This window comes from Papio anubis, chromosome 4 (genome assembly GCF_008728515.1).
Source record: "Papio anubis isolate 15944 chromosome 4, Panubis1.0, whole genome shotgun sequence".
Lineage (NCBI taxonomy): Eukaryota > Metazoa > Chordata > Mammalia > Primates > Cercopithecidae > Papio > Papio anubis.
This window is the reverse complement of record NC_044979.1, coordinates 91952858-91969812: the sequence shown is the minus strand read 5'-3', so window position 1 is coordinate 91969812 and position 16955 is coordinate 91952858. Positions and strand designations below refer to the sequence as shown.

The 16955-nt window shown below is 36.0% G+C and overlaps 1 protein-coding gene across 1 annotated transcript in view; it reads right to left on the bottom strand.

The window, feature by feature from the left end:
• Positions 1 to 16955, bottom strand: part of DNAH11 (dynein axonemal heavy chain 11) — a 410596-nt gene that overhangs the window by 50032 nt on the left and 343609 nt on the right. The window contains exon 67 of the mRNA XM_031665316.1: positions 7588 to 7792. Within this exon, the coding sequence (XP_031521176.1) occupies positions 7588 to 7792 (205 nt within the window). The remainder of the gene's footprint in view (positions 1 to 7587; positions 7793 to 16955) is intronic.

The following is a 16955-nucleotide window of genomic DNA, read 5'->3' as shown; positions in this document are numbered from 1 at the left end:
AACCTAAAGACAACAAAGGAGACAAAAAAAAGGACACTAGATAAAACTGAAGTCTACAATATGAGCAGCTACAATGAACATGAAACACAGCCTTAACTCCTAGCCCTAGAAACATAAAACCTCACACTAAAATGGTATTTACTTTTGTGACAATTATCTAATACACCATGTCTGGCTTTCAACAAATAAGTACAAGGTGTACTAAAAAGCAAAAAACAGAACAAAACAAAAAGAAAACAAAAGACAAACCAGAAGAGAAAACGCAAACCTCAGCACGAGACTCAGATGTGGCAGAAATTTTGGAATTATCAGACTGGGAGTTAAAAGTAACTACTTAATGTGCTAAGAGCTTTACTGGAAAAGTGAACACCATGAAAGATCACATGGGCAATATAAGTAGAGATAGAAACTCGATGAATAAAAAGGAAATGCTAGAAATAAAAAACAATGTAACAAAAATGAAGAATTTTTTTTTTTTTTTTGGAGACAGAGTCACTGTCACTCAGGCTGGAGTGCAGTGGCATAATCTTGGCTGGGTCTTGATCTCCTGACCTTGTGATCCACCCACCTCGGCTTCCCAAAGTGCTGGCATTACAGACATGAGCCACTGTGCCTTGTCGAAGAATGTTTTTGATGGGCTCATGAGTAAATTAGACACAGTGACAAAAATCAGTATGCTTAGACATGTCAGTAGATACTTGAAAAGAAAAAAAGAATAAAAATTAAAAAGGAAAGAATATCCAAGAACTGTGAGATGCTTACAAGGAGAAGAAAGAAAAAAATGAGCAGAAGAAAGATTGGAAATAATGGTAGCTAAAAAGTCTTCAAAATTAATGAAAGATACCAAACCATAGATCCAGGACACCCACAGCACGTTAAGCAGGATAAATGCCAAAAAATCAACTCCTAGGCATTTAATATTCAAACTGTGTATCAAAGACAACGAAAAAATCTTGAAGGAGTCCACATGAAATAAATTACCTTACCTATGAAGGAACAAAGATAAGAATTACATGGAATTTCTCTTGAGAAACTATGCAAAAAGGAGAGTTGAGTAAAATATTTAAAATGTTTAAGGAAAAAAATTAACAAATAATTTTGTATCTTGTAAAATTATCCTTCAAAAGTAAAGCAGTAATAAAAGCTTTCTTAGACAAACAAGACAGAGGGATTTTATTGTTAATAGACCTGACTTACCAGAAATGTTAAAAACAAAAATTCTTCATAGAGAAGAAAAATGACATAGGTCAGAAATTCACATCTATGTAAAGAATGAAAGAGTACTAGCGAAGGAGTAAATGAAGATAAAATAAGTTAGTTTACTAATTGAGCTGTCTTTTCAAAACAGTAATAACAGCAATATAGTCAGTGATTATAACTTATGGAGAAGTGAAATGAATGACAGCAATGTTATAAAGGATGAGAGGAAGGAAATGAGAATAGTCTCATTTTACCTGCATTGGTAATGCAGTATTTTTTACCTGCATTACCAATGAGGCAGTAGTGTTATTTGAAAATGGAGTTAGAGGCTGGGCACGGTAGCTCATGCCTGTAATCCCAGCAGTTTGGAAGGGTGAGACGGGTGGATCACCTGAGGTCAGGATTTTGAGACTAGCCTGACCAACATGGCGAAAAACCATCTCTACTGAAAATACAAAATTAGCTGGGCATGGTGGTACATGCCTGTAATCCCAGCTACTCGGGAGGCTGACGCCGGAGAATTGTTTGAACCGGGGAGGCAGAGGTTGCAGTGAGCTGAGATTGTGCCATTGCACTCCAGCCGGGGCAACAAGAGCAAAACTTCATCTCAGAGAAAAAGAAGAAAGAAAAAAAGGAAAATTGAGTTAGATTAGTTGTAAATGTATACTTCAAATGCTAAGGTAACCACTAACATTTTTTAAAAAAAGAAATACAATTTATATTGTACTTATATATAGCAATATATTTTATTAAGAGAAGATACACTAGAATCATATAAAATGCTTAATTAAAACCAAAGGAGGCAGAAGAACAGGAAAAGAAAAATATTACAAATACAAAATACATATATTTATATTGTAATATATAAAGATTACAGCAATATATACATATATATAGAGTGCATGAGAGTGAGCATGCAATATATATAGCTAAGACAGAAGAGACACTGGAATAATAGAAAGTGCTCATTTAAAACCAAAGATGGCAGAAAAAGAGAAAAAGACAAAAAAAAAACTAGTGAGAAACAAGTATAATGAATAAAAACCAATAAAATATGGTAGATATTGATCTAATTACAGCAACAATCTCTTTAAATGTGAATTATATTGACATAGTGGATAAAAAACAAGACCTAACTATCTACTGTCTATAAAATCCACTTTAAATATAAAATTAAAAGGAGAGAGAGAGAGATGCAGAAAAATATATCATGCTAACACTAATCAAAAGAGAGTTGGGGTGGTTATATTAATTTAAGACAAAGTAGTTATCAGAATAAGAAAAATTATTGAGAACAAAGAAGTGCATTACATAATAAAGGGGTCTACTCTCCATGAAAGCATAACAATCTTTAATGTGTATGCACCTAACAACAGAGTGTCAAAATACACAAGGCAAAAACTAAGAGTTGCAAGGAGAAATAAACAAGGCCACAATTATAGCTGGACAATTCAAAACCCTTATATCATAACTGACAGATCCAGCAGGCAAAAAATCAGCAAGGATGTAGCTGAACTGTGCAACATCATCAATCATCTGGATTGAATGTCACTGACTACTTCATCCACCTACAGAAGAATATACATTTTTCTCAAGCTCACATGGAACATTCACGAAGATGAACCAAATAACACACCAAAAAGGCTTAAAAGAATAGAAATCATACAAAGTATGTTCCAGACCACAACAAAATTAAATAAGAAATCAGTAACGGAAAGCTTAAAATTCAAAAATATTTGGAGATTAAATGACACACTTTAAAATAACACATGGGTCAAAGAAGAAGTCTCAAGAGAAACTTAAAAATATTTTGAAAGAAATGCAAACAAAAATACAACATATCAAAATTTGTGAGATGCAGAAAAAGCAGTGGTTAAAGGGAAATTTATAGCATTGAATGCATATATTAGAAAAGTACAGAAGAAAACCTAAAGGTATTTATCTAAGCTTTTACCTTAGAAAATTAGATAAAGGAGCAATGTAAATCTAAAGCAAGCTTATGAATACATAATAAAAATCAGAGCAGAAGTCAGTAATATTTTAACCAGAAAATCAATAAAATCCAAAGCTGATTATCTGAAAGGATCAACAGAATGTATAATTCTCTAGCCAGGCTAGCCAAGAGAAAAGAGAAGGCACCAATTATTGGTATGAGAAATGAAAGAGGGGCATAAATACCAATTCCATGAACATTAAAGGATAATAAAAGAATCTTATAAACCATTACATGCTTACAAATTTGATAACTTAGATGAAGTGAACTGATACTTTGGAGGGCAGAATCTACCAAAAACACATACATAATCTGAAAAGGCCTATATGTATTAAATGAATTAATAATCTTTCAAAACAGAAAGCACCAGGTCCAGATGATTCCACTGGAAGAAAAGAGTTAAGGGGGAAATAGTATCAATTCTCTACAATTTTTCTCTAGAAAACAGAAGCAGAAAGAAGACTTCCTATCTCATTCTATAAGGCAAATGTTACTCTAAGACCAAAACCAGATAAACCCACTACAGGAAAAAACAAAAAAACTACAGACCAGTATCTCTGATGAGCATAGATGTGAACATCCTCAAAAAATTAGCAAATCAAATCCAACAATGTACAAAAATAACGACACACCACGACCAAGTGGGATTTATTCCAGGTATGCAAGTCTGGTTCAAAAGTTAAGTAATGATCTATAACAAGCTAAAGAAGAAAAAATGTAGTCATATCAATCGATATAGAAAAAACATTTGATAAAATTTAACAGTAATTTAATGATAAAAACTCTCAGCAAATTAGAAATAGAGGAGAACTTTCTTGATAAAGAACATCTAAAAGAAGAGAATCATAGCTAACACTGTACTTAATGGTGAGAAGCTAGAAGTTTTTGCCCTAAGATCAGGAATGAGGCAAAGTTCCACTCCTATTCAATGTTGTACTAGAAGTCCTAACTAATACAGTAAGACAAGAAAAGGAAATAAAAGGTATACGGAATGGGAAGGAAGAAACAAAAAATTGTCTTTGTTCACACATGACATGATAATCTATGTGGAAAATACCAAAGTATGAACATAAGGCCTCTTGCAACTAATAAGCAGGTAGAGCACATTTGCAGGATACAGATTAATATACAAAAGCCATTGCTCTTCTATACACCAGCTTTGAACAATTGGAATTTGAAATTTAAAACACAATGCCATTCACATTAGTACCAAAAAACTGAAAAATTTAGGTACAGATTTCACAAAGTATGTTGAAGATCTGTCTGGAGGAGTAAAAAACTCTGATGAAAGAAATCAAAGATCTAAACAATGGAGAGATATTGCATGTTCATGAATAGGAAGTCTCAGTATTGTTAAGCCATTCATTATTCCTTTCTGAAATTCAGCACAATATTATTCAAAATACTTGTACATTATTTTGTAGATATTGAAAATTTGATAATAAAGTTTATATTTAAAAGCATAAGATCCAGAATCATCAAAAATATACAGAAAAACAAAGTCAGAGAATTGACACTACTTGGCTTCCAGACTATCAAGCTACAGTAATCAAGGTGGTGTGATATTGATGAAAGGATAGACAAACAGATCAATGGAATGAAATAGAGCACCCAGAAATATGAACAGATCCACAGAAATATGGCCAACTGATGTTTAACAAGGATCAAAGGCAATTTAAGGGAGAAAATATGGTCTTTTCAACAAATGGTGCTGGGAAAACTAGATATCTACATGCAAAAGAATGAAGGTGTACCCCTACCTCACACCATGTACAAAAATTAACTCAAAATGTACAACGGAGCTAAATGTAAGCACTAAAACTACACAGCTCCTAAGAGAAAACATACATCTTCATGAACTATCAGTTAATGATTTCTTAGATATGATACCAAAAACACAAGCAAGAAAAAATAGATAAATTGAACATTACCAAAATTAAAACCTTTTGTGCTTCAAAGGACACTAACAAGAAAGTGAAAAGACAATCCACAGAATGGGAGAAAATTTTTATAAGTCATAGATCCAATAAGAATCTGACATTCAGAACACAAGAACTCCTGTAACATTTTTATGCTAACATAAAAAAAAAAATACTATTTTCTTATATGGTCTGGTGGTGCCTTGATTACAGACACAGTCCCTGAGCCAGCTTGGCAATTAGTGCACAAGGCAGTAAGCCAGTGGTCCTTTGAACTCTGACTTGGTGGATGATTCACTCCTGGCATGTTGCAGTTCCACTGAACGTAGCACATTTGTAACGAGGCCTCAGGGAACCATGTCCACTCATACCCAGCCTTGATCTCACAGCTGTCTTTGCCTACATGGCAACTGCTGCAGTGGCAAATCCAAGTAAAGCAGCCTCACAAAGAGTGTAAGCATGGACCAGAATTTCTTGCATGGCTTAGTAAAACATGATTGCTGGACCCCCAACCAGAGTTTCTCATTTAGTGGGATCTGGGCTGTGGCCAGATAATTTGCATTTAAAGCATATTTGTATCAGCACCAGCTGATGGTGATGCTGCTGTTCCAGGACCCCCAGTTTGAGAACCACTGATTTATACCAGGGTGGCAATCTCTTTCTGGAAAGGGCCAGATAGTAAATACTTTTGGCTTCGTAGGCCATAAGGTATCTATTGCAACTACCCAACTCTGCCATTATAGTGCAAAAGCAGTCATAGACAATATGTAAATATATGAACAAGTCAATTTTTTGTTTGCTTTTGTTTTTGTTTGAGACAGAGTCTTGCTCTGTCCTCCAGGCTGGAGTATAGTGGCACTATCCCGGCACACTGCAACCTCTGCCCCTGGGTTCAAGTGGTTCTTGTGCCTCAGCCTCCCCAGTAGCTGGGGCTACAGTTGTGCACCACCACACATGGGTAATTTTTTGTATTTTTAGTAGAGACGGGGTTTTGCCATGCTGGCCAGGCTGGTCTCAAACTCTTGGCCTCAAGTGATCCAGCCTCAGCTTTCCAAAGTGTTGGTATTACAGGTGTGAGCCACTGTGTTTGGCGATGGCTGTGTTTCAATAAACTTTATTAACAAAAAGAGGTGACAGGCCAAATTAGGCATGGGAGCCACAGTTTGCAGACTCCTGATTTGTACTAAGAAAAAGTATTCTAGCTTAGTTTTTCAAAATATGAATAATGTTGTTCATCCGTGGGAAGAAATCCTTTCAAGTTCCAAAATGTAGGCCATGAATCTCTTAACATCTGAAATATAAATCCTTGTTTTAATTCTTAGTATATCTCATTTAAATTTTTGAGACACACTATTGCCAAATTTGCCCAGGTTAGCATGTAAATTCTTTTTAATTTTCACATCACCATTTCAATATTCAAATTTATTGTTAGAAAGTTGGGCACGGCATGACCAGGCACGGTGGCTCATGCCTGTAATCCCAGCACTTTGGGAGGCTGAGGCAGGAGGATCACGAGGTCAGGAGTTTGAGACCAGCCTGGCAAATATGGTGAAACCCGGTCACTACCCAAAATACAAAGATTAGCTGGGTGTGGTGGTGCATGCCTGTAGTCCCAGCTACTTGGGACGCCGAGGCAGAAGAATTGCTTGAACCCGGGAGGTGGAGGTTGCAGTGAGTCAAGACCATGCCACTGCACTCCAGGCTTGGCGACAGAGCGAGACTCCCTCTCAAAAAAAAAAAAAAAAGAAAGAAAAAAGAAAGCTGAGCACAGCATTCCTTTATAGTTTATAACCTCTGTGTGTAGTTATGTGCCTTTGTCTTCTTTTACTTGCCTTTTATCTTTTATTCTTCACTAGTCCTTATGGAGGTATATCTACTATATCACTTCATCACCCCTTCTTGCCAAAGAACTAGCTTGTTTATTTTGTTAATCTTTTCTGTTTCTCTATTTTCTGATTTTATCTTTATTATTGCCTTTCTTCTACATTTTAAGGTTATGTTGTTTTGTTTTCTGTATACAACACTGAATTTCATTATTTTCAGCATTGTTTCTTAATATACTTAGGGCCACAAATGTCCCTTTGAATACTAGTCATAACTAGCTACCAGGTCCTTAATTTTTCCAAGTTTTCTTCATTACACCTCTTTTTCATTCTTTAGCCCAGGCTAAATTAGTCGATTACATTCCAACCTACCTGGGCATACCTCTATTTTACATGACTCGTATGCCTCTTTGTTTGCTGTCAGACAAGATCCAGAGCCACCCTATCTCCTACTTGTGGCATAACCGTAACAATCTAGCATTATGAAGAGCAACTTTGAATTGTTTAACTTTTAACATGTATACTTATTTTTCCCAATTAGATTGCAAGATGCTAGTGGGCAAGAATCCTATTTTATACTTCTGTGTCTAGCACTATGATTTGTGCAAAGCAAGTGCTGAATAAGTGTTGGTGGTGACGTAAACATTTTTACCTTAAGTTTCTCCAAATCTGGCCTCTCAATACTGACAACCTCTGCCAGCAGCTGGGCTTCTAGACCATCTTCTGTGACTGTGAAATTGAGGAGAGTTGTCTGAGCTTGTAATTCCGGCTTGTAGTGAGGATTTGCCAATTTTGTGTGAAGGATAAGGCGAAAGTTCTTGTGAAATTCGCATTCTTTATCTCCAATCCTGATATACCTAAAGGGAGCAAAACACAGACTTTCAGGAGACTCCTATGACCCATAACTGATACTAAGGTGTCATTCCATTCCTGTATTCTTATAATGGACCTTGGCCAGAAGCTTAGGTGATTTAGAATTTTTCAGCTGCTCCCAAATTTCCTAAAGTACAGCAGGATCAGCAATCACCCACCAAATCTCTATATGATTTAGTTTCCTCATATGAGAAATATTGACAATAATAGTACTCACTTCATAGTGTCACTGTAACAATTAAATACAATCATATAAAAGACCTATAACAACAAGTAGTAGCTTTTATTATTATACAGTAAGTCCTTGATGTCACTGATAAACTTGCAAACTGTGACTTTAAGCAAAACAACATATGTAGAAACCAGTTTTACCACTGGCTAATTGATAAAAACAAGAGTGAAGTTTTTATGGCATGTTCCTGGTCACAAAAACATCATCAAACTTCTAACTAAAGGCCCCAAACACTTCTAATATTAAACACTGAAATAAATGTGAGCTACACGTATATTTAAAAAGGTTAATAAAAACAAGTAAGATAATTATTTACTCAGTTTTTGGTGCGTTAATGAGAAATGGTGGGCATAATGGGGGTAGGTTAAATTGAGAAATAAATGTGTACGAAGCAGAAAATCTTAAGCAGCACCTCCTACCACCACACAGTTCAAAAGCAATGACAGATCTGGCAGGCTTGAGAAGGGTTTTTGTACTGCAATGTTTAGTGTCGTGCATTTGTATGATTATTGTCTAATTTACAAATTTTTATTTGACAACAGTTTGTATTCACTCATTCATTCCTTTTCCAACCCACTGATTCCAGTGCAGGCTCATGGGTGGCTGGAGACTACCCTGGCAGCTCAGGGCGCTGGGTGGGAACCAGCCCTGGACAGGATGTCATCCCATGGCAGGGCCACTCACACACCACCCCCGTCACTCACTCACACTGGGACCATACAGACATTCCAGCTCACCTAACGTGCTCAGCTGTGGGATATGGGAGGAAACAGGAGGACAAGAGAAAACCTAGGCAGACATGGGGAGCACGTGCAAACTCCACACAGACAGTGGTCCCAGCAAGCAGGAAGTGATTTGTTTTTTTTCCCTCATTAACATTAAAAGGATGTTATTTCAGGGCCAGCTGTACTTTCTGTGATTAAATGTACATTAAATACTGCTATTCTTTAAGGATAAGATAAAATGTGTATGTATGTGTTTATGTGTATCTGTATATATACGTATAATGCATCTTAAGTGTATATGTATTTAATATACTTATGTATGTTAAATAATGTATTAAAATATTTTACTTTTATAAAGATGAAATGTTAAAAACACATATATTCTTTTTTTCTTTGGGACAGTGTCTCTCTCCTTCACCCAGGCTGAAATGCAATGGTACGATTTTGGCTCACTGCAACCTCCGCCTCCTGGGTTCAAGTGATTCTTGTGCCTCAGCCTCCTGAGTAGCTAAGATTACAGGTGCACACCACCACGTCCAGCTAATTTTTGTATATTTTTAGTAGAGGTGGGGTTTTCCATGCTGGTCAGGCTGGTCTCGAACAACTGACCTCAGGTGATCCATCTGCCTTGGCCTTCCAAAGTGCTAGGATTACAGGTGTGGCCACCTTGCCCAGCCCAAAACACATACATTTAAAAAATTACTTTCCAATGCTTTCTGCATTGGCTTCCTGTAACTGCAAATCCTTGGTTGCCTCAGCATTTTCCTCTGAAAATTATTTCTGTAAATAGTCACTAGGCTAATTCTATTCAAAGCTCCCAGCTTAATTCATGTTATTTTTTAAATTTAAGGGTACATAGTAATTGCATGTGTTTATGGGGTACATGAGATGTTTTCATATCGGCTTCATGGTCTCTTTCCTGCTAGGAACCTGCTGTGACGATCTAGTAAATTCTAATTTCTAATTCACGCAAGAGACAGAGAAGTCAAAACCACAAATACTGGAACTTCTCAAAGTGGCCTAAGCTGCTTATAGTGAAACTTCTTATGAGACCTAGAGGCATGGTTGCAGCAAAAAGTCTCTTCTCAGTCTTCTATTTTACCTTACATATGAAAATTCTGGATTCTTCCTTCCTTCAGTGTATAAAATATTTAAATTGTATAGATATCACCATAACAGAAAATTAGACCTCAATTATTTTAATTGAAATTACTTTAAATAGCCATGAGAAAAAAATATTTATTTCCCATCTCATTGACTTCCAGGTGAGATGTTAATTCACTGAATTTGTCAATTTTGAACAACTGGGTCAATTCTAAAGCAAAGACATTCTATCACATTCAGACAGGGCTCCTTTTTACCAAAATGTCACAATATTAGCAACAATTTTTAATCTGAGAAGCAATATCCAGAATGCCATAAAGTGGCAATGTTTTGTGTGGTTCTTGGAGGATGTTTTATAATTATGTCTTGCTCAGAGATTAGGTCTCTTGTGTCTATGGTAAGGAAAGTGCCTCTGAACCACTGGCTGTGTTACTTGACTGGAAACATTTTTAATGAGACAACTGGTTTTAACGTGTGAAGACTATTTAAATATTATAATTTTTCTTACATTACTAAAGCTTTTGTTGCCTGAATATGAATTTAAAATCCCAAATAACTGATCAGACTTATGACCTACTATCTTCATCTAACTCTCAAATTTTGTTTTCCCTGCAGAGTGATCTTACACTGGCAACAAAAACCTTCCGAGTTGTTGATTAAATGCCTAAACTTGAAAAAATTCTGACAAATAAGCCACTTTTGAAAACCCTGTTAGTTGAATGGTGAATTTATTCACTTTATTCAGTTTGGATTTGTTTTTACCTTGTCAGTATCTCTTACTATTTAACTGTTTTCCAAGAGGAGAATAAGCAACTCAGTTAGCAACCCTCTTCTGTCCCAGCCAGTCCCTTTTTTTGTTTTGAGACAGTCTCGCACTGTCACTGAGGCTGGAGTGCAATGGCATGATCCCGGCTCACTGCAACCTCCGTTTCCCGAGTTCAAGCTATTCTTCTGCCTTAGCCTCCCGAGTAGCTGGGATTACAGGCATGTGCCTCCACGCCTGGCTAATTCTTTTGTATTTTTAGTAGAGACGGGGTTTCACCATGTTGTCCGGGCTGGTCTCAAACTCCTGACCTCATGATCCGCCCCCCCTTGGCCTACCAAAGTGCTGGGATTACAGGCGTGAGCCACCGCATCTGGTTAGCATCAACTTTTAATATACTGATTTATTCTGTCATCTGTTCAGCCAATAAATATGTATTCAGTCATGTTTCTACAATTTGATAGGTATACAGGGATCAAACATCTGTACAAGTGAAAGATAGGTAAAAGAACTAAATAAATATTTCTCCAAAGAAGAAATGCAAATGACCAATAAGCATATGAAAAGATGCTTAATATCATTAGTCATTAGGGAAATGCAAATCAAAGCCATAGTGAGGTACCACTTCACACCCATGAGAATGACTATAATAAAAAAACAAAGACAGTAACAAGTGTTGGTGAGGACATGGAGAAACTGGAGCCCTCATACACTGCTAATGGGAATGTAAAATTGTGCAACTGCATTGGCAAACGGTTTGGCCATTCCTTAAAATTAGCATGGTGTGGTGGCGTGCACCTGTAGTCCCAGGTACTTAGGAGGCTGAGATAGGAGGATCACCTGAGCCTTGGGAAGTCGAGGCTGCAGTGAGCTGTCATCAGGTCACTGCACTCCAGCCTGGGCAACAGAGACCCTGTCTCATAAATAAATAAATAAATAAATAAATAAAATAGTTTAAAAATCCAAACAATGAAATATTATGGAAAAACCCACAATTACTTTTGCACCAACCTAATATTTGGCCATAGAATGGAATGAAGTATTGATATATGCTATGACACAAATGAAACCTGAAAATGTACAAAGTGAAAGAAGTCACAAAAGATCACAAAAGATATTACATGACTCCACTTATGTGAAATGTCCAGAACAGGCAAATACAGAAAGACACAGGAATTTCAATTCTAAAACAGACTGTGCTGATGGTGGCCCAACTCTGCGAATATACTAAAAACCATTGAATTACACACTTTGAGTGGGCAAATTATATCATATGTGAATTATATCTTGATAAGGATGCTACCAAAAAAATGGAACAATTATCAAGAGGTCAAATCATTAACATTTGGGCTTTTATCAATCTGTAAGTTACCATGCTAATACAGTTTCTCAGAGGTTCATGCTTGTCTTTTGAGTATAGCAATGTGTATCACAGGATGATCTTGTTTGATAAGGACACCTTTCTAAATTAACCTGCCTCTTTTGACTGACAATCTAGTCAAATATGTCTACAATGGAGAGCATCATCAAAATTTCTCCTATTATTTGAGTTTCCTCTTTCCAAGGATTTCCAAAATGATCTCATAAGTAGTTTTGAGAAAATCTCTGTTAGTGCTATTCACTGTATAGTTCACTGCTAGTTCTGTTGACTCAGCTTAACTTTGGCATTTGTATGATTGACTTTTTAAAAAACTATTTTTAATTGACACATAATTGTACATATTAATGGGGCCCCATGTGATGTTTCAATACATGTATACATTGTATAATGATCAAACCATGATATTCAGCATATCCATCATCTCATTGATCATTTCTTTGTGGTGAGAATATTCAGAATCCTCTCTTCCAGTTATTTTGAAATATACACTATAATATTGTTTACCATAGTCACCCTACTGTGCTATAGAACACAGAACGTATTCCTCCTATCTAACTAAAAACCACTGAATTGCACACTTTAAGTGGGTGAATGGTATACAGTATGTGAATTATATCTTGATAATGGTGCTACCAAAAAAAAGTAACAATGATCTGTTAAAACGATCAATGGGCAATTTTGTAACCATTGACCAATCTCTCCCCACCATCCCCTCTCCTTTTCCCTCCCCTGTCTCTGGTAACCACTTTTCTACTCTACTTCTGAGATCAGCTTTTTTAGATAAAAATGAATGAGATCATGCAGGGTTTGTCTTTTTATGCCTGACTTATTTCACTTAACATAATGTCCTCCAGGTTCATCCATGTTGCCACAAATTACATGATTTTATTCTTTTTTATGACTGAGTAGTATTCTATTGTGTATATATACCACATTTTCATTATGCATTCAATTGTTGATAGGCTGATTCCAGATTTTGGCTAATGTGAACAATGCTGCAATAAACATGCAAATGCAGGTATCTTTTTGACATGCCGATTTCATTTCCTTTTGATACATCATAGTAGAAATGCTGGATCTTAAGAACTGGTAGTTCTTAGTTTTTTGAGGAATCTCTCTACTCTTTTCCATAATGGCTATACCAATTTACATTTCCACCGATGGTGTAGAAGCATCCCCTATTCTCCACATCCATTCTAGCAATTGTTAGTCTTTTTGATAATATCCATTCTAATTGGGGTGAAATGATATCTCATTGTGGTTTTGATTTGCATTTCCCTGATAATTAGTGATGTGGAATATTTTTCATGTACCTGTTGGTCATTTGTATGTTTTCTGAGAAATGTCTATTCAAGTCTTTGCCTGTTTTAAAATCACGTCCTTTTTTTTGTTGTTGTTACTAAATTGAGTTCCTTACATATTCCGGATATTAAGCTCTTGATTGTCAGAGACATATTTTGAAAACATTTTCTCCCGTTCTGCAGGTTGTCTCTTTGTTGGTTATTTCCTTTGTTGTGCAGGAGCTTTTTAGTCTGATGTAATCCCATTTGTCTATCTTTGCTTTTGCTGCCTGAGCCTCTGAGGTCTTATCCCAAAAATCTTTGTCCAGACCAATGTTATAAAGCATTTCCCCAATGTTTTCTTCTAGTAGTTTTATAGTTTCAGGTATTACATTTAAGTGTTTCATCCACTTTGAGTTGATTTTTGTCATTGATGAGAAATAGGGGTCTAGTTTCCTTTTTCTGCATGTGGTTATCATTTTTCCAACACCATTTATTGAAGAGACTGTTCTTTCCACAATATGCATTCTTGGTAACTTTGTTGAAAATCAGTTGGCTATAAGTGTGTGATTTCTGGGTTTTTTATTCTGTTTCATCTGTCTGTGTGTTTTTTTTAATGCAAGTGCCATGCTCTTTTGGTTATACAGCTTTGTAGTATACTTTGAAGTCAGGTAGTGTGATGCCTCTAGCTTTGTTCTTTTTACTCAAGATTGGTTTGGCTATTTGGAGTCTTCTCTTATTCCATATACATTTTAGGATGGTTTTTTCTATTTCTGTGAAGAATGTCACTGGTATTTTCATAAGGATTATATTGAATTTGTAGATCACTTTGGGTAGTATGGACATTTTTACAATGTTAATTATTTCAACCCATGAACAGGAAATATCTTTTCATTTGTTTGTGTCCTCCTCCAATTTATTTCATCAATGTTTCATAGTTTTCTTTGTAAGGATTTTTCACCTCCTTGGTTAAATTTCTTAGGTTTTTTATTTATTTGGTAGCTTTTGTAAATGGAATTGCTTTCTTGAATATTCAGATAATATTGGTGTATAGAAACACTACTGATTTATGTATGCTGATTTTGTATCCTACAACTTTACTGAATGTGTTTATTAGTTCTAACCATTTTTTTTTTTTTTTTTTTGAGGAGTCTTTAGGACTTTCTATGTATACAATCATGTCATCTGCAAACAGGGACAATTTGACTTTCTCCTTTCCAACTTGGATGCCCTTTATTTCTCGTACTTACTTCTGCCTAGAACTTCCAGTACTGCACTGAATAGAAGTGGTGGAAGTGAGAATCCTTGTCTTGTTTCAGATTTTACAGGAAAAGCTTTCAGTTTTTCCCTGTTCAATACGTTAGCTGTGGGTTTGTCGTATATGGCCTTTATTGTTTTGAGGTATGTTCCTTCTATATACAATTTGTTGATAATTTTCATCATGAAAGGATCTTGAATTTTATCAAAGTTTTTTCTGTTGATTGAAATAATTGTATGTTTTTTCACCTTGATTCTGTTAATGTGATGTATCACATTTATTGATTTGTATATGTTGAACCACTCTTGCATTCCTGGAATAAATTCCACTTGGTCATAGTGAATGATCTTTTTAATGTGCTGTTGAATTTTGATTGGTCTTATTTTGTTGAAGATTTTTATAGCTATGTTTATCAGGCATATTGGCCCACAGATTTTTGTGTATGTCCTTATCTGGTTTTAGTATCAGGGTGATGCTGGACTCAGGTTGGGTTTGGAAGAACTACTTCTTTTGTGGGTTTTTTTTTTTTTCGTTTTTCTTTTTTTGGAATAGTCTGAAAAGGATTGCTATTAGTTTTTCTTTAAATGTTTGATAGAATTCTGCAGTAAATGCATCAGGTCCTAGGTTTTTCTTTGACGGGACACTTTTGACTATTGATTCAACCTAATTTCTCATTATTAGTTTGTTCAGATTTTCTATTTATTCATGATTCAATTTTGATAGGTTGTACATGTCTAGGAATTTATCCAGTTCTTCTACATTTTCTATTTTGTTGGTATATACTTGTTCATGATAGTCTGTTATTACTGTGGTATCAGTTATGTTTTCTTTTTCATCTTTGATTTGAAACTTTTGAAAATTTTAGTCTAAGTAGAGGTTTGTTGATCTTGTTTATGCTTTTGGTTTTTTTGGGACAGCATCTTGCTCTGTCACCCAGGCTGGAGTGCTAGACTGGTGTGCAGTGGTGTGATCATAGCTCACTGCAACCTTGAAATTCTAGGCTCAAGCTATCCCCCTGCCTTTACCTCCAAGTAGTTAGAGCTACAGGCATGCACCACTATGCCTGGCTAATTTATCTTACAATTTTTAAAAATTTTTGTAGAAATATGGTTTCTGTTGACCAGGTTGATCTCAAACTCCTGTCCTCAAGCGACCCTCCTGCCTTGGCCTCCCAAAGTGTTGGAATTGTAGGTGATTTTGTTTATCTTTTCAAAAAGCCAACTGTTTTGTTATCTTTCGTCTTTCTTTTAGTCTCTATTTTGTTATTTCTATTCTGATCTTCATTACTTCTTTTCTTCTACTAATTTTGGGTTTAGATTTTTTTTTTTTTTTTTTAAGATCCTTGAGGCATAACCATGGGTAGTTTGAGATCCTTTCAATTTTTTGATGTAGGAATTTATTCCCTCTTAGAACTGCTTTTGCTGTGTTCCATAGGTTTTGGTATGCTGTGCTTCTATTTTTCTGGTTTCAAGAAATCTATTTTAATTTCCTTTTTTGACCCATTTGTTGTTTAGGAGTACATTTTTTAATCTCCAAGTATTTGTATAGTTTCCAAAGTTTCTCCCGTTATTGATTTCTACTTTTATTCTGTGTGGTCACAAAAAAGACTTAACATAATTTCAATTTTGTAAAAAAATTGTGTTGGGACTTGTTTTGTGGCAAAACATATGTCCTATCCTGGAGAAACTTGCATTTGCTGATGAGAAGAATGTATATTCTGTGCTATTGGGTGCAATGTTCTGTAAACATCTGTGAGGTTCATTTCGTCTACAGTGTGGTTTAACTCTGATGTTTCTTTCTTGGTTTTCTATCTGGATGTTCTGTCCATTGCTGAAAGTAAGGTGCTGAGGTTTCCTATTATTATCGTTTTGCTGTATTGACTGACGTTTAAATGAAATTTCAAGAGTGAAGGTTTCAAGTAATTAGGGCCTAGGGTTCTCACAGATAAGCGTTACCAACATTTATACTCATTTGCATCTCTACAATAAAACTTGCATTTTAAATACACCTCTGTGTACATCCTGTGATTTTTTTTCTTTTTGAGGTGGAGTCTTGCTCTGTCACCCAGGCTGGAGAGCAGTGGCGAGATCTTGGCTCAGTGCAACCTCTACTTCCTGGGTTCAAGCGATTCGCCTGCCTCAGCCCCCCCCCCAGTAGCTGGGATTACAGGTGTGTGCCATCGTGTTGGGCTAATTTTTATCTAGTAGTAGAGACGGGGTTTCATCATGTTGTCCAGGCTGGTCTTGAACTCCTGACCTCAGGTGATCCATCCACCTTGGCTTCCCAAAGTGCTGGGATTACAGGCATGAACCACTGCGCCCAGCCCATCCTGTGATCTTTTCATTGCCACTCTACCTTGGGTGGAATTCATTCCTCCTCTTGTGGAGAGTCTCAGAGAAATTCC